Source organism: Meles meles, chromosome 13, assembly GCF_922984935.1.
Source record: "Meles meles chromosome 13, mMelMel3.1 paternal haplotype, whole genome shotgun sequence".
NCBI lineage: Eukaryota > Metazoa > Chordata > Mammalia > Carnivora > Mustelidae > Meles > Meles meles.
Window position 1 is genome coordinate 60,668,805 of NC_060078.1, and position 18,531 is coordinate 60,687,335.

The window sequence follows — 18,531 nt, forward strand, 5'->3', positions numbered from 1 at the left end:
GACCCTTTCCTGCTTCCACAGGTGTATTGTTTTATTTATTTTAAGCCTGTGGACTGAACTCAGCTTTTATTAACTCACAAAACGATTCAAAATAAAGCCTTTCCAGAAAGGCTAAAGAGAAATACATGCAACTATGAAATTTTCAATCAACTACAGAACAAGTTAAGTGACTCCCCTTCCTAGGTAAGGCAGGAAGGCAAAGGAGAAAGCCTAAGCTATTTTAAGTTGCTAATTGTTTTCTGAAAATCACTGTTCAGACCTTAAATGTAACCAGGCAACAATGCCTTCGCCAGGTCAGAGTTAGGAAAGGAAATTTTATGCTTTCTAGACCCAAAAAATGCTCTTAGGTGCAATCATTTTAAAACAAACAAACACACTCTGCTTATCTGTGTCCATCTCACCACTTTGGACGTTAATCATCACTGAAATAGATACCCTGTTCCCCGGGCTCAAAGAGCTCCAAGCCTGCAAGACCCTGGCTGAGGAATGAATGTACATGCCAGGGCAAACCCCTCAGACACTTACTTCCTAAACACCCATTGTTAATTCTAGGCAAATCCACCACAGGCAAATGCAAGGGTGTACCAGCTATTGCGCAAAGGATAGCTAAAATAAAATTCAAGTTGAAAACACACAGGACTTAATTTGGGAGGAATTAACATGAGACTGGCAAAAGTATCTTTAAAAAACTCTTAGATTATATAAACAGCTATACTGTATTCTCTGCTCTTGTTCATTTTCAGTATTAGAACTTTCAGTTTTAGAACTCTGTTCTTCCACCTGTCATACTGCCTGTCTACTTCTTGCATTTAGCCTTCATTATAAACTGACAGGGTTAAATTTCACTCATTTGCTCTTGAAGACCGAACTAGGTTAGCTTCCCCCCCTACTCTTCAGGGAAAACTTAAAAGACCACTATATGAAACATTTCCTTGATTTTTATATTAAAGATATTTCTATTCCCCCAGGCTTCATAAAACCTTCAAAGAAAACTGATTTTAAACCAGATGATTTTAAACCTGACTCAAACTGTCTTTGTGTTCACTTTTTTTTAAAAGCTCAGGATAACTACCCATGTTCACTGTTTGGGCAAGAGGCCTGAAGGGAAGCAAATTATTTGTTTGTGGTTTTAAAGTGGCCAAAATGCCTTCAAGCACAAGTATAAGACCATTAACAAATCACAAGGAACCAAAGCAGTTCATCTTACTCAGCAAAGCTATGATCAGTTAGGAACAGCCAAACTGAATGGGACTTGCCCTGGGCCGGAAGGTCAGTAAACCTTAGCAGTTTGTGTTTCTGAGAATCAAGAGGCTCTTACAGCAGGGAGTGCAGACCCTAGGCCCACAGGTTCTGCTGTCATGCTTCCAAAAACATTCAGGACAGGTGAGAAGCTAAGCTTTGTGTGTGTGTGTGTTTTCTCCCACCTCCTGTCTTTCAGTAGCACCTCCAATTCAAACCATCTCTTTTGCTAAATATGGACTAGAGAAGCCAAGCAATTAAAAAGTTCCATTTCACAACAATTTATTGAATGCCTACTATGTGCTGGACACTGTGTTGGTTCTTCTACATTCGTACATTTAAGCCTCGTTTTACTGGGCAGTAAAATGTAAAAGTATAAAATTCTTTATAGATGATAAAACTCAGGTCCAGTGAGGCTGTATAACTTCTGATTAAATGAAGTTTTGTGCTGTGCTCATAAAAACAGCCCACTGTCCAGCCTGCAGATAATTAGCCCAAATCATAAACTACTGTCCTGCCACTATCCAAGCAGCCATAGTCTCATTATACTTTGGGCCCAGGCTCTCTGACGCCCTTAGAGGACTGGGGTGTATGCTGTCTCCCTCCGTGGATGACAACCACCTCTCTTGGTGGCTTATCACGTCTCTGCAGCTGTCCAGAAACAGACCACACTGGTAAACATTCTCTCCACCTGCTGTAACACGCATAACTTCTTCCCTCAGCTCAGAAAACATGAGCAGTGACCCTGCTCTTTATCAAGTGCTGTGGTAAAACAACTTCCCTAGAAGGTCAGAGATACCCCATCCTAGGACATGGGCAAGAAATCAAAACACACATGGCTAATAAATAATAAAGCCATATCACCTGACAGTCTCAAAGCACTTTATACCATAAACTCATTTTCATTTTGTTGTTTTTGCTCACAGAACGAACACTCATTCCCATTATCTCTCTTTTAGAGCATTTGAAAAGGAAAGAAAAATAAACATCAATTCTTTCATTCATTCAGTCTCTATAAGAAAAGAAAGCTTTGCCTTAGCTGGCTTGGGTTTCAGTCACTTTAGCCAACTTCCCTTAAAGGTCAACCGATCGGTCCTTTGAAAGAATTTTTCTTATAAGAAATGAAGGTAACAAGACTGCATGCCAAAAGATCCCAAAGAATCATTATCATCATACTAGATAACAAACCTGACTAGATAACTAGACAAAATCATACTAGAATAAAAAACAAAATAATCAGGATCAAAATTTACAAAAGATTATAGTAACCTTGCACATCATTAGTAACACCCAGGTGAAAAACATACTGAAAAAGAGACTGCATTCACAATAAAAACAAAATACATAACATATACAGGAATACTTAGGAATAAACTTGGCAATAGATATGTAAGAACTTTACAGTGAAAACAACAGAAACTTTTGAAAAGGCACAGAATTTTTTTTGCTGGGGAGTTGAATGGAAATGGAGACCTGACACACCACATGAAAAGGATAAATCTAACCCTAACCACTATCAGATTCTACCAAAAAATAACAATATTTAAAACAGTAAGAAAATGGAAAAATATATCTTCAGAACAAATGAAGTTCAGATGTGTGTGTGTGTGTGTGTGTGTGTGTGTCTATACACACCTAAACTTAATGACTGACAACATAAGCTTTCTAAAACAAAGTGAAAGAGAATTATTTAACAAAAGGTATAGTGATAACCAGGTAGCCGTTTAGGGGAAAAAAGAGAAGGTAAATTCACCCTTGCACTAGAATAAAACTGATATTGATGAAAGTGTTAACTATCTTAAAAAAATCAAATATAAGAAAGCCAGCAGAATATCAAAAAGAAGATTCGTCAGGTATGTGGAGAAATTGTAAATTTCTCAGCTTTGGGGTAAAAAAAGAAAAAAATGACAAGACTGACAGATTCTGACATATTTAAGTGTAAAACTTCTACAGGCTAAAAATAATAAAGTAAAAAAGACTGGAGAAAATATTTGCATCAAAGATGACAGATGAGAGCCTAGTATCTATGAACCACGGGATTCCAAATTTATGAGAAAAACATCAAGACCCCAATAATAAATGGGCAAAGCCTATGTACAGATGATCTCACAGGTGAAACAAACACATGGAAAAATATTTATTGGGGTCAGTAGTGTAAAAAAAAAAAAAGTAAAAAATAAAACTTTGGGATACAATCATAAGACCATTTTAGCAGATTTTTAAATTTTCACATGCAACAGGTTTAATGATTCTTTGCTGGTGCCACCGTAACTTAGTAGAATTTTACAAACCATAACCTTTGATCCAATAATGCCCATCTTGAGCATTTATCCTAAGGAACTAATTTAAAAATGTGTGGTATGTGACGTATCTCAAAAGCTGTTACCCAAAAATGCTTTATTCATTTCACTGTTGTTTATAATAGCAAAAATCTGGACACATTAAAGTTTAATATTAGAGGAATGTTTTTAATCTCATTATGATAGAGTTTACAAACATTTATTATGCACCTATTCTGGCAGGATCAGTAAAACAGCAACTGAGATGGGGGAAGAAGTATGCAACTGAAAAGTAATTTTAAATAATGAATAGTTGCCTAAAGGTAGTGGTATTATAGTGCTTTGCAGATTAAAGAACTAATGTTGTTATACTGTTTTAGAATTACTTCTTAAAACCCAAATTGGATGGAGTTTTAGGTGCAATCTAAAAGCTTTTACTCACCCAATTCTATTTTTTTTTTCCCCCTTCCTATTCAACAGCTCAAATGGTTCAAGTACATTTTCCACTCACAGGTCTCAGATCTACCCAAAACAGGCGGGACTGCAGTACCATGCCTTTGTATACCACCTAAACCAGTCCCCTGCCATAAGCAGGCACCCTTTTTTGTGTCATTCTGCCTGTATCAAGTCAAACTACAGTTGACACTTGGACCAGGGGCGTTCTTTTCAGGTCTGAGCCCTTTTCTCCATATTCGATTTTATCTGAGTCCTGCAGCCTAACAACCTTCAGAAGAGGGTGAGCGGATGAATGTCCATAACAACGTTCTGATAGGCCACACAGTAGCCTTGGGTCCTACACTTGGACCCAAGGAGGCGTGGGAAGCCTCAGACCAGCCTGGCTCCTGGGGGTGCTGAGGCACCCGGCCAGTTACCATCTGCGAGGGAAGACAATTAACAAGCTGAAGGCAGTGCTTAAGATGGCTAATTTTGAGAAGCTGCCCAAGGAGGGTACCAACTGAAGGATGCTCAAGGGAGGCTTCCTGGGGGCGGAGGGGGGAGGGCTCCGATAGGAGAGGGGCCCTTGGGGAGGGGTCCCCGCCGAGGCCGGGTTTGGGCCTCGCCTCGGGGTGCGACACAACCCCGGGCCGACCAGGCCGCGGCGCCCCGCCCTTTCCCGGGACGCTGGCCGGCCCGGGGCGGGGAGCGGGCGGGTGAGCGGGCGCTTACAGGTCGGTGCCGAGCCGCGTGAAGCCGGAGTTGAGCGAGGCCCGGGCTATCCGGCGCCAGAGCAGGTCGCAGCTGGTGAAGCGCCGCAGCCAGCGGCACACCTGCGCCAGGCGGCCGAGGGCCCGCATGTCCAGGTAGGAGCAGATGAGCAGCAGCAGCTCCTCCGGCAGGCGCAAGAGCGCTGGCCCCGCAGCGGGGCGGCCGGCCGGCTCCCTGGCCGCTGCCTCCTCCTCGGCCGCCGCCGCCACGGCCACCCCTGCCGCCCCAGCCCCTGCGATGCAGCCCCAAGCCTGAGCCCCTCGTCCCTGCGCTCTCCCCGGCCTCGCGTCCTCCCGCCGCCCAGGCCTGACTTTCCATTCCTTCTTCCCATCACCTCTTCCTCTAGCCTCCCTCCCTGCCCCTGCGCTCCCCTCATCTCCCCGCACGATCCTTCTCGCCCCTTCCTCCACGTTTCCGCCTCCCTCTCCTTCCTCCCGCGGGCCTGCCCTGGCTCCTGCCTCGGCCCCCAGCCCCGCTGCCTCCTTCGCTTTCTGCAGCCCCGGCTTCCCTTCCGCCCCGCTTCCTCTTCCGCCCTGCCCTACTCCCGCTTTTCCCTTCCCCTTCCCCTTCCTTCGCTTCCCCCTCGCAACCCTCCCTTCCTGCAATTTCCTCGCCTCCCCGCCCTCGCCTTCGCCCGGCCCGCCGTTCCCGGGCGGCCCCGGGTGGCCCTGGCTGCCCATGAGCGGCCGCGGGCCCAGCCCGAAGCAGAGGCGAGCCGCCGCCGCCCCGGGAGGAGGCGACACCATGTCGGACCGGGTCACATGGGGCGGCGCGGGCCGAGACCTGGGCCCGCCCCTCACACCCGCGGCCATGGAGCCGCTGCGGGGTTCGGGCCAGGCCAGGGAGCGGACCCCCTCCCCCATGGGCAGGGCCGACTGGAACGCCGGATGGAAGCACATGCATTCATTCGTCTGGCGTGCGAGGCCGGCTGCGGGGCGCCAAAGACCCCAAGAAAAGCTTTCCGCCTTCTACGAATCTACCTAGTAGTACCTCTGCCCTCAAGAAGCATCCACTTGGGTGGCCCTCCCTCTCTAGGAGCCCTCCTCTTCCTTGGGTGATGCCTCCTTTTGACAGGCCACTTCCCAGCCCCCCCCCCCCCCCCCCCCCCCGACACCGCAGCTCTGGAACTTGGCACTTTCCTTAGGCCAGGTCCTCCCACAGGGTAGGAACCCGGTCCGGGCCGTGAGTTAGTGTTTTAGACATTTGGGGAGGCTGCAGTCCTCTAGATCCTGAATCTGTAACTCCCAGTGATGTTATCAGGAAGTGGCAAAACCTGGGGCTTCTTACTATTTACCACACAAGTGCAAATGGACTCTCCAAGGTCATCCAGGAGTCCTTCCCCCACACCACCCATTCCATTCACAAGGGCACCAAGCTGAAGGGAGAGCTAAGAAAACCCTACTGAAGTCTTCGCAAGCTGTCCAACACATCCCGCTAGACCCTTGTAGCTACTGAATATCTGAAAGGTGGCTGGTCCAAACTGAGGTGTGCTATAGGAAACATACAACAGTTTTGAAGACTTATATAAGAAAAAGCATGTTACTTAATACTTTCATATTAGATGTTGAAATGATAAAAATTTTTGATGCACTGAGTAATAAAATGTATTTTAATGTAACTATTAGGTAATTTATAGAGGCCCCTGGGTGGCTCAGTCAGTTGAGCATCAACTCTTGATTTGGGCTCAGGTCATTACCTCAGGGTTGTGAGATGGAGCCCCATCAGGCTCTGTCCTCAGGGGGTAGCCAGCTTGAGAGTCTCTTTCCCTCTGCCCCCTTCTTGCCCACATTCTCACTCTCTAAATAAATTTTTTAAATCTTTTAAAATAAGGGGCGCCTCAGTCATTAAGCTTCTGCCTTCAGCTCAGGTCATGATCCCAGAGTCTTAGGATAGAGCCCGGAGTTGGGCTCCCTCCTCAACTGGGAGCCTGCTTCTCCCTCTCCCGCTTCTGCTCCCCCTGCCTATATTCCCTCTTGTGCTCTCTCAGATAAATAAATAAAATCTTTAAAAAATAGTAAAAATTATTAAACTGTACATGTGACTTGCATTTATGGCCCCAACTGTTTTTCTATACATAGCACTGGACTGGGCAGTAAGATTTGGGAGGAAGATGACTAACCCTGTGTAGACTGTACCCCAAATCCTGTTTGAGCGTTTTATTTTGTATTTATATCTGAAGGCCCATTTTCAGGGAGCAAGAATAAATGAGAAATCACCTCTGGAAATTATTCAATACCTAGAAGAGCCAAGGGGAGACCTAGGAAAGCTACGACACTGCATTAATATGCTGCAGAAGCATCATGTAACAAGGTCAGACCGGAATCTGGCTTTGCCCTAGAATTACTTTTTGATCTTAGCAAAACAACAACAAAAAATCCCACCTATCTTGGCCTTTTAGTGTTCTCAGTTTATAGTGGAGATAATGCCTCTGCCTTACTTTCGAGGGATAAATGAGATGATCCCTGTAAAATGCTTTGAACTCCTCTAAGAAAATGCTCAGTAATAGTTACAGGTCAAATCCTGTTACAAAAAATACCCTTAAAAAAAAAAAAAAAAGAAAAAGAAAAAGAAATGCAACAAAGGCTTTGAGTAGAAAAAGATTTCCAAATTCCAGCCAGTGGTTTACTTAAATAAAAATAATATTTGATATGACATTCAGTACAACTAAAGAATTTAGACTATCTCTTAAAGATCATTATAAAGAAATTTATACATAGGTATCCTACTGTTAGAAGGTTTGAGGCAGGAATACTACAAACTGAGGCAAGGTCATCAACTCAACATTTATTGATTTTGCTACATTTATGTACCATGAGCCATGATGGAAGGAAGACAGATGAATATAGCATATGGTTCTTATATTTTGTGTTCAGATTTAGACATATTTGTAATTTCTTATTATTTGACTATTTTTAAACCATTCCTCTATAGAGTAAAGCTGAGTTTATGCACATGACCTAGTTTTACTGGAGAACTGGAAGACACAAAAAATTATTTAATTAACCCAACATAAATCAAGTCAAAATCCACCTTCACAGAAATGTAAACTTATTCTTTACCCTATGTTACCTTTATTGATGGAGAAACTACACCATCATTTAAAAACATCAAATCACTCTCTTTCACACTCAAACTAGAAACCAAGTGAACTGTTTGAACTAGAATTTATGGTTTAATGATTTACCCAAAAAAGCCTACTATGTAGAAAAGCAAAGCCAAAATGGAAAATTGGCATATGTTCTGTTATTTGGTGGTGATGTGTATCCCTAAAGTCCTGAGCATGAGAAGAAACCCAGGTAATTTTTACCTCAAAATTCTTTTTTTGGGATAAAGCACTTAAAAAAAAAATCAACTATGGCTGAAAGATGGGTTTATCATGAAAATAAATGTATAGATTCTTCATGGAGTACCTGAATAGCATTTTACTATCAAAGAAAATAAATATATTAGTAGTCCCCAAAAAGGGAGATAGAAAGAATACAGTGGGCTTTAGAATATTTTTAAGAAAAGTCATCAACTCCCTTGAAGTTCAAATGCAGGAAGCAATCATAATAAAATAACGTAGGGAGTGAAATTTACCTTTATTTTTATAAGGCTTTTTATTAAAATTTTAATTTGCATACTAATAAGTAAACTGAGGACATTAGACTACTTTCAACTTAGTCAGAAACATGGAACGGAGAATATATTAAAACTTAACACTCAGGGCACCTGGGTGGCTCAGTTGTCAGGTGTCTGCCTTCGGCTCAGGTCAGGATCCCAGAGTCCTGGGACTGAGCCCCACATTGAGCTCTCTGCTCAGCAGGAAGCCTGCTTCTCCTTCTCCCTTCCCCCCTGCTTGTATTCCCTCTCTAGCTGTGTCTCTCTCTGTCAAATTTAAAAAAAAAAAAAAAAAAAAACCTTAAGACTCAATATGAACTTCATATTGGGTATTTAGAAACACTAACATTATTCACTTTTAAAGAGGATTTTTAAGTACAGAAATAAAGTTCTTTGTGCATGTCCATGTAAGTGATGTGCATAGTAGTGACTATTGCTGTCATAGGTAATAATGTATGCTTAGGATTGTAAACAACACTAGAACTGTGTGTTCCATCCACTCTTATAAACATTGGAGGCAGTCTCAGACAGGAATCTATGTACCCATTGGTCAAAGACTCAGGGCTCCAGCCTTCAACTCTAGGAAGTGGACAGATTTAACAGAGGAATCGTTTTGAGATGAATTAGAAAGAGATTATTTTGTGAATAATAGTTTTCAATGGCAGATGCTCATCATTATTCTTATATAATAATAATAGCTTATATTTATTAAACAATATTGATCAAGCACTATTACAAGAGCTTTCCACATATTATCTTGATCCTATCAACAGTCACATGAGGAACATACTATTAACCCAGTTTTTTGCAGGAGATGAGACTGAGGCCTGTGGCCTCATGGTTCCTAACTGGCAGTCTAACCCCAAAGCTATACTCTGAACCATGCCTTTACCATACCTAGCAGAAAATGGAAAAAGACACTGAATTCAGAGTCCTCTGAGATCCCTTGCAACTGATAGACCCACTTAATAGTAGTATACTTTACCTTTGACCATCAAGCAATTCTGGTATCAAAATAAAAGTTGCTTCTAAGTAGTTAAAATAGCTCCTTTCTCATCTGCAATACCTTCTAAGAGTTAACTATGTAGACCTCCAGCCTCTTAGTGCTATCCTTAATCTTTCTGCAAAACTTTAAAGGGACTTGTAGGAACTAATCTATCTTGCAAAAGAACATTTAACTAAAGTTTAACAATTTGCTTCCGCTTCAATTTCCTCTGTTAAATTTAAATAACAATATATGGGGGCACCTAGTTGGCTCAGGCAGTTAGGAATCTGCCTTCAGTTCTTCATGATCTTCATGATCTTCATGATCTTCATGATCTTCATGATCTCTGGGTGCTGGGATCAAGCCCCACGTCAGGCTCTCTGCTCAGCGGAGAATCTGCTTTTCCCTCTCACTTTCCCTCTGTGCGCTCTCTCTCTCTCTCAAGGAAATAAATAAAATCTTTACAAATAAATAAAATAACCATATATGTATGGTACATATTATATAACCCCTTTTTGTAAATTTATCCCTGTTTGTAAATATGCAAGGGGAGATTTTATGAAATGATGCTAATAATGGTTCTTTCTATACCATATAATCTAATAATTCCACTAATGGGTATGTACCCAAAAGAAAACACTAATCTGAAAAGATAAATGGGCCGCTACATTTATTACAGCATTATTTACAATAGCCAAAATACAGATACAACCTAAGTGTCCATATACGATGGAAAAGGAAGATGTGGTGTGTACACACACACACACACACACACACACACACCCTCCCTCTGCTGGAATATTATGTAGCCATTAAAAGGATAATATTAGGCTACTTGCAACAATATGGATGGACCTAGAGGGTATTATGCTAAGTGAAATAAATCAGACTGAGAAAGACAAATACCATATGATTTCATTCATGTAAAATCTAAAAAACAAAACAAACAAATAAACAAAAAGTAGAATCAGACCTATAAATACAGAGAACAAGCTGGTGGTTGCCAGAGGGGAGGGAGAGGGGAGTGGGCAACATAGGAAGGAGAGTGGAAGACACAGGATTCCAGTTATGGAATGAGTAAAGTCACAGGAATAAGAGGCACAGCATAGGGAATATAGCCAGTAACACTGTAATAACATTATACGGTGACAGACGGTAACTATCTTGTGTAAGCACAGCATAACGTGTAAAGAAGTTGAATCAGTATGCTGTACACCTGAAATTAACACAACATTGTGGTCAACTATTACCGAAATGAAAAAAAAAAAAAATTGTTTAAGCAAGCTCCAGGCCCACGATGGAGCCCAACACAGGGCTGAACTCACAACCCTGAGATCAAGACCTGAGCTGAAATCAAGAGCTGGACACTTAACTGAGCCACCCACGCGCCCCTCAAATAAAATTTTTTGAAAAATAATGGTTATTTCTAGGTAATAAATTTTTAGGTTTTTCTTTGTACTTTTCTGTATTCCTTGATTTATTTAAATAGGAAGCATGTATCACCTTTACAAAGTCAATAAACTATCAAAAAGAAAAAATTGTCATGAGTCCAAATGCGCCACACATTAAGAAAGTTGGAGATTTGAAGCCTAAATTATTACCAGAATTTTTTTTTTTTTATTTATTTATTTGACAGAAAGAGAGCTCACAAATGGGCGGAGAGGCACGCAGAGAGAAAGGGGGAAGCAGGCTCCCTATGGAGCAGAGAGCCTGATGCAGGGCTAGATCACAGGACCCTGATATCATGACCTGAGCCGAAGGCAGAGGCTTAACCCACTGAGCCACCTAGGCGCCCAACCAGAACTTTTAACTAGCCACCCAAGTTTCATTAAACTTTATTTATTCCATCTAAAATGTGTATCATGTATTAGTAAAATAAAGAACAAATTAGAGTATTAGAAATGAGAAGAGGGGCACCTGGGTGGCTCAGTGGGTTAAAGCCTATGCTTTTGGCTCAGGTCATGATCCCAGCGTCCTGGGATCGAGTTCCGCATTGGGCTCTCTGCTTCAACGGGGAGCCTGCTTCCCCCCCACCCTCTGCCTGCTTGTGATCTCTGTCTGTCAAATAAATAAATAAAATCTTAAAAAAAAAAAGAAAAGAAACGAGAAGAAATAAGAGGCCTAACAATGAATACTGTATCTATAAACAGGTGAGCATCTCACAAATAGAAGGATGGAGTCTAAAGTTTTGTTTTCAGAAATTATCGGGTTGGTAGTTTATATTCATCATGTTAGATATACCACCAAGATCTTCTGTTTTTTTATGAATTCACCATCTTTGTAATATTCAAAGACAAAAGATTTTTATTTCATATGAAACAATTTTAAGGTAACTGGGTGATGGGCCTTAAGGACAGCACTTGATGTAATGAGCAACAGATGAATCACTAAATTCTACCCTGAAACTAATAATACACTATATGTTAATTAAATTGAATTTAAATAAAAATAAATAAAAAGTACAGTTTAAAAATACTTTCTGCAGAAAAAAAAAAAAACCAGAAGGAAATACGACCAAATGCTAGAAATGGATGCTTATAAGAGATGGAATCATGGATAGTTCTATTGCTGTTGCTTTACACTTTTCTGCATTTTCTAGGTCTTCTGCAGTGAACATGTATTAAATAACCAGTTCTTGAAAAATCCTAATAAGCATTTACATCTAAATGTAAGAAATAATTAAATTGTTCATTTTAATATTTTAGTATTAGTTCATTTTAATATTAAAGTTAATTTTACACATCATCCATGCAGAAGAATCCCTAATAATTTGTGTTCTATTTCATCTTCACTAAAGCAGAGCATTAATTCTCACTCACCCACACTCCTAAAGTGAGGGCTGCACATAGCGATTCCTTCTAAAGAATACAATATGGAAAGGTGGGGGAGAGTAAACTTACAGTGGAGAAAGCTGACAAACACTATTTCAGCCAGGTGGTCATGGTCAACATCAACAGTGCTAAGTCAAGATGATAGTAGGTACCCTTGATATATTGTGATGAAAATGGGACTTTTTTTTTTCTTTAAGCTTTTACTTATTTATTTGAGAGAGAGAGAAGGAGAGTGCATGTGGTGGGGGAGTGGCAGAGGAAGAGGGAGAAGCAGACTCCTGGCTGAGCAGGGAGCGTGACACAGGACTGAATCGCTGGACTCTGGGATCATGACCTGAGCCAAAGGGAGATGTTTTACTGACTGAGCCACCCAGGCACCCCTGAAAATGGTACTTTATCTCTGTGGTATTCCTCCCCAAAACCTAAAATCTCAGTCTGATAATGAAAAAAAAAAAAAAAAATCAGACAAATCCCAACTGACAGACATTCTACAAACTAACTGACCAGTGCTCCTCAAAAATGTCAAGACGATCAAAAACAAGGGAAGTCTAAGAAACTGTCACAGCCAAGAGGTGCCAAAGGAGACATGACGACTAAATTTAATGGGCTATCCTGGAGCAAAAAAGAAAAAGGATGTTAGGTATAAACAGGAATTCTGATTGGTCCATTAATCATTACAAATACATGATACTGGGGTGCCTGGGTGGCTCAGTGGGTTAAAGCCTCTGCCTTTGGCTCAGGTCATGATCCCAGGGTCCTGGGATTGAGCCCTGCATCGGGCTCTCTGCTCAGCAGGGAGCCTGCTTCCCCCTCTCTCTCTGCCTGCCTCTCTGCCTACTTGTGATCTCTGTCTGTCAAATAAATTTTTAAAAAAAGAAAGATTCATTTTCCAAAAGGACAGATATCATTCCAAGATACTGTCCTAACTTTACAACTATGAGAAAACAGACATTTCCAAGTACCAATTTTTATAGAAATATTATGTATTTAAATATATAAATGTAAATATACACACATATATACAAAATTTAAGGACTCCATACTCCATGTCTATAACGAGTAGAACAAGTAAGGGGGTTGGCAGGATACAAATACAAAATGTAACTGTGGGGAAGAGAAAATAGATTCCCAGATCTGCCAGTTAGGTAATGTTATCATTAGTCTGAGATAGCCTTCTCCATGTCAATAGGTGATATAGAGTACACCATCTGCATCAGGATAAGATAAACTCCTGTGTCGCCTGTGGCACTGGAATTTGTGATTTTTCTGATCTCTGGCAATAGGAAGACTCATTTGGCACAAGATGATAGAAGATATAAAACTTAAAGATGAAGGAAACCACAAAATCTTGTGAAATATTCATGGTCAACTGGGGATGTCTTTAAATAAATAAATATATACTTATAAACCAAAATCCATACAAACATACATACATAAATAAAAATAAGGTCATCACTAAGATAGAATACATGCAGGGCATCCAGCTGGCACAGTCAGGTGAGCACCAACTACTGGTTTTAGCTGAGGTCACGATCTCAGGGTTGTGAAATCGAGCCCCACATGGGGCTCTGCACTCAGCACGGAGTCTTCTTGGGGTTCTCTCTCCCTCTTCTCCTCCCCTGTTCCCCCCCTCTCTCTAAAATAAATAAATCAATCTTTTTTTTTAAAGGATACATGTAAGTATGATCTTATAAGTTCTCTTCTAAGAAAAGAGTGATAATTGTGCTCTAGAAAAAAATTAAGTATTTTTAGCAGTTCTGGAAGAAAGTGCCAGATCAAATATAAATATTCGGCTCAGGTCATGATCTCAGGTTTATGAGATTGAGCCCTGTGTCCCGCATGGAGCCTGCTTAAGAATCTCTTTCTTCCTCTCCCTCTGCCCCTCCCCCCAACCCTCCCTCTCTTAAAAAAAAAAAAGAGAGAGAGAGAGAAGGGGAGAGAGAGAAACACAAAAAGCAACTTTTCTGGAGTTTCAGTTACATTATTCTGAACAGATGGTGGGGTTGTATTCAGTTGTTAAATATGAACAAAACTTTGGATGTAAATAAAATAAGGATAAGTCTTGTTTAATTTTTTTGGTTTTTAGTTTAAAAAAATGGATATATACACACACATTCATATACTACATCAAGAGAAGTTATGGCCTTTGTCCTAAAATTGCACCGTTATCCTTGAGATCCTGTATCTCTGCTCCCTAAAAATTATATATTCTATATAATGTGCCTATTTTCTTTTCTATAGCAGCTGTTTCAAACACAAATGCAGAGATGAATGAGGAAAATCCCCTACATTTAAAATCCACCATGGAGAGAAAAGCAGGAAGAGGTCCAAGCTAGCCCCTGGGGATTTTCCCAGGTTCAGTAGATTGACCTGGAAAATAAGGAGTACAGCTTGAGCTCTTCTTCCTTTAACAGCGCAAGCACTAGTCAGAGAAGTTTCCAAACACATGGAGCTTAGTGAGACCACCTGCTCCTGACACAGGACAATGGCTACTGGACCACCAACTCGGTTGCTTCAAGTCAACACCAGCTCTCTTTTACAACAGATGACAGGCTTTCTGCCAGAAGAGTCTCCCAGTAAGAGTGAGCAAAGAAAAGCTAAACTTCTATCTGCAAGAGAAGATCGCATAAATCAGGAGCAAAATGAACACATTAAAAAGCTGAAACTGAACTTGGTCTGAAAGTAGAACCAAACAATAATCACATAGATATCAGCCCTACTCAGGCAGAGTTAAGAGTTCAAATCCTTACTTGGCAAGGGCATGGGCTTCCAAGTGCTATGGAACCACCAATAAGTAGAGAGAAATTTTTGCCCATGTGCTCATGCATGCTTTAAGCATGACCAATCTCAGGGCTACCCTGGACCTCTTCCTGCTTCAGGGGATCTAATCTATAACCTCCCAAGATCTTCATCTCTTAGACCACTCAGTAACAGGAGAGAAATCACAATGGTCAGGCCCCACAGCTTGCCTCGCTCTCCCAAAAGAGCTGAGGTCAAGTAGAAGTTCCAATTTCTCAGTTTTGCCTCCTTAGTCATATATGAGATAGCATGTCGAATTGGTTTTTAATTAGAGGTGAATGAGGCAACATTTAATAATATTTTGTAGGTTAAAAGAATTAAAAGCTCATATCAGCTATTGAAAGGAAATTCTAAAAACAGAATCTTATGTTAACCCATATAGAAAAATCAATGAAAATTGGGGTTTTATTTATTATTTTTTTTAAAGATTTTATTTATTTGACAGACAGAGATCACAAGTAGGCAGAGAGGCAGGCAGAGAGAGAGGGAGAAGCAGGCTCCCCGCTGAGCAGAGAGCCCGACACAGGGCTCGATCCCAGGACCCTGAGACCATGACCCGAGCCGAAGGCAGAGGCTTAACCCACTGAGCCACCCAGGCGCCCCTGAAAATTGGGGTTTTAAATGTTTAAGCAAGTTATGTCATGACACAAACCAGGCGGGATCCATGATTATACTGAGAGGAAATAATTCAAAAAATCTTTCCAAGTCTTGACGTCACACATCTTCCGTAATGCAATTTTTTTGAAAACTATAAACCCATATCCCTTTGGGTGATTTTTTTTTTTACATTTTTAAATGTTTGGAAAATAAATCTGAAAATTTGTCCAAGAGCCCTCCACGTTTCAACTCAGTCACTTACTTACAGCACCTAGGATAGAGTTATAGATACGACCTGTGAAGAAACAAGCCACTGACAGACAACAGAAGCATTTGGAACATATGTATTACACACTGTTTAAATAAATTATGGAACATCTGTAGAACAGGATAGTAAGCAACTGTGAAAAAGAATGAGGAAGATCAATTTAAAATTTAAAAAAAAAGAATGAGGAAGATCATATGCATTGTTATAAAATGAGCTCTAATATACACTGAGTGAAAAAAGCAAGATACAGAAGAGTTTGTAGAACAGAATGCCATTTGCAGGGAAAATTACATTTGTATGCGTTGACTTTTGTATGCCAAAAACCTCTGGAGAGTTACACAAAAACCTAGTACCAATGTTTGTTTCTAAGGAGGGGACCAGGGCAGCGTGCTATTTCATACTTTCCGAATTTTTAACTACTAACCATTTGTATGTATCACCTATCAAATCACAAGCTTTACCTCTCAAAAGGAGGCACACTTTAAAAACTGAAAGGGCATTTTCAAGCATGTTTTGGGTAAACGGAAGAGGCCATAATGAAAGAAATTGTCATTACTTTGTTATAGAGAGCTACAGTTGACAAGGGGGAGGGGGATTTTGCAATCTGTCAACTGGGATGTCTGTCAGAAAGTAGATCAAAATGAATACCCAGACTGTGAAAGTATGGTGATTACTGACAGAAGGAAAAAGCATCAAGTCCATCCCATTGCATTTTAAGTCAGCAGTGATATGTTAGGAGAAAGGACTGAGCAGGAAGAAAATACTGGAACTCAACTACAAATGATAAAAAGAGAAAGAAAAATCACTTGAGAAATAAAGCTTCAGAATGTTGGAGCATCACAGTAAAATGTATAATTAAGTTTTCAAATGAGCTCCAGCAGATCCTAAAATCAGTAAAACAATTTCACTGTCTCTAAACACACAAACACACCCCGAAAGCACACACACATTCAGACACATGCTGTAAGCAGCCGATTATACCATTAAGACAATTCTGAACTTTATGGCTATTTCTTTTTTAGGGGTCATTCTTTGCATTTTTACTGCCCTAAATTTACCTCTTCAAGTCACAGCAATGCAGACTCAGCTTCCTTTCTTCTTTAGTTTTGTTTCCAACCAAATCTTTTTGTACATTTCTGGAATTTAAGCCACCTGAGTTACTCCTACTTATCTATAACACCATTGCTTTGAGGGATTAAAGCAGGTTTCTTGTAACACACTTAGATCAAGAGTTATCTGAGTGGAGAAGAATATCCTGTTGAGCTGGGGATGGGGACTCTTTTTTAATTTTTTATTATTTATTTATTTATTTTTTTGATCTTGAGTTGTTTTGATTTCCCCCGAGAGCAGTAATCTTCAGCAAGTAATATTTTGTAAAAAGCCCCCAACCCACCACAAAACATTCCAAGTGATTTTAACTCCTGAATGAGGTTGGGCTACCTGAGTGATTCTCTCTCTTCTCTTCTTTGGCAGAAAGGATTAGAAACCTCCACAGAACTTGCTCTCTATTAAAGTGGAGTGCTGTGCATTCATTGGCAAGAGGTGAATTGTTTTCAGATTACATGTGAAAGAGTGTGTGTGTTTCTTTCCCACATCAAAGACTTGGATGGAGGCAGTTCTGAGTATTGCCAGGGATGCAAGAATTGGTGCTAAAGTGATTAACAAAATTGCTTTCCTGCAAAAGAAGCACAAAACATTACCTAGGGATTAGAGGAGGAGAGGGCAAGATTAAAGGTGATGTTGAATTTTGGGTGGAATATCTTATCCATCTTTTTCAAATCATGCTTCAAGGATTCTGCGGCCCCTCCTCAGGGAAACCTGAGCAAATCGAGGTCTTGCTTTCTCAAGTTTTGTACACAGGGGCTCCAACAGGGAAAAATTAAAACGACTAACCTAAGCAGCACTTGTGACCTGCATATCTTCACCTCACACTACAAATACATTTTGGATCTTGGGTGTGTTTTATTCAGCACACCCCAAGGACTCCCATTAATCAAAGATTCTTTCATTTGTAATTGGTATGTATGTCCACCTGTTGGATGTAAATGACAGTGTTTTGTAGAATTTCTGGAGTGGTCTGGTTTTAGTAAATCCCTGCTTCATTAGCACAGCGCCCCATTTTAAACCTCTTTCCCAGTGAACCCCTCATCTAGCCAAAATGTAAACAACCACCACCAAAAAAAAAACAAACAAACAAACATAGAACCGATATTACAAGTAGTGAAGGAAAGACCATATAGCAAGCCTCACAATCACTAGCTTAGCTTAGGAAATTATTTTAAAGGGTATCTCTAAAATGCCCTATGACAGTCTTTGTCACTTAGCGTTTTTTCACCTCTTTTAAAAACTGAATTTAGGTTGCCCTTCCTCCAATAAGTGCTCTTGACCTTAGTCTCCTAACTGGAGACAGGCAGAAACATATAGGTACATGTAACTGTTCTGGTGTGAATAAACTTTTCTTCCTTCTTGCTTTCTTCCTTTAAAACATTAAATGCCCAAAAGGAATGAAACATTTATCTGGCTAGGTGGGAAAAGCATAAAGTTGAGTATAATAACAAAATAAATTTAAAGCAATATATATAGTGTGGTGCCATTTATGAAAAAAATTAACACAAAAAATAACTTGAGGGAACATATATTTGTATGTAAAAATACAAAAAGTGAACAGAATTATACATCTTAAACTCATGGTAATGGCCGCCTCTGGGAAGGAAGATGGGAAATGAG

The 18,531-nt window shown here is 40.5% G+C and overlaps 1 protein-coding gene across 4 annotated transcripts in view; it reads right to left on the reverse strand.

Annotated features, from left to right (window-relative positions):
* Positions 1-5,771, reverse strand: part of FBXW4 (F-box and WD repeat domain containing 4) — an 80,899-nt gene extending 75,128 nt beyond the window's left edge. The window contains exon 1 of one of the 4 annotated variants that reach the window (XM_046026192.1): positions 4,686-5,750. In XM_046026192.1, coding sequence (XP_045882148.1) covers positions 4,686-5,623 — 938 coding nt within the window. In that variant the 5' untranslated portion in view covers positions 5,624-5,750. Of the gene's footprint in view, positions 1-4,685 lie in introns of all 4 variants that reach the window. The other 3 variants (XM_046026191.1, XM_046026193.1, XM_046026194.1) reach the window with 3 other exon arrangements.
* Positions 5,772-18,531: the final 12,760 nt, after the last annotated feature.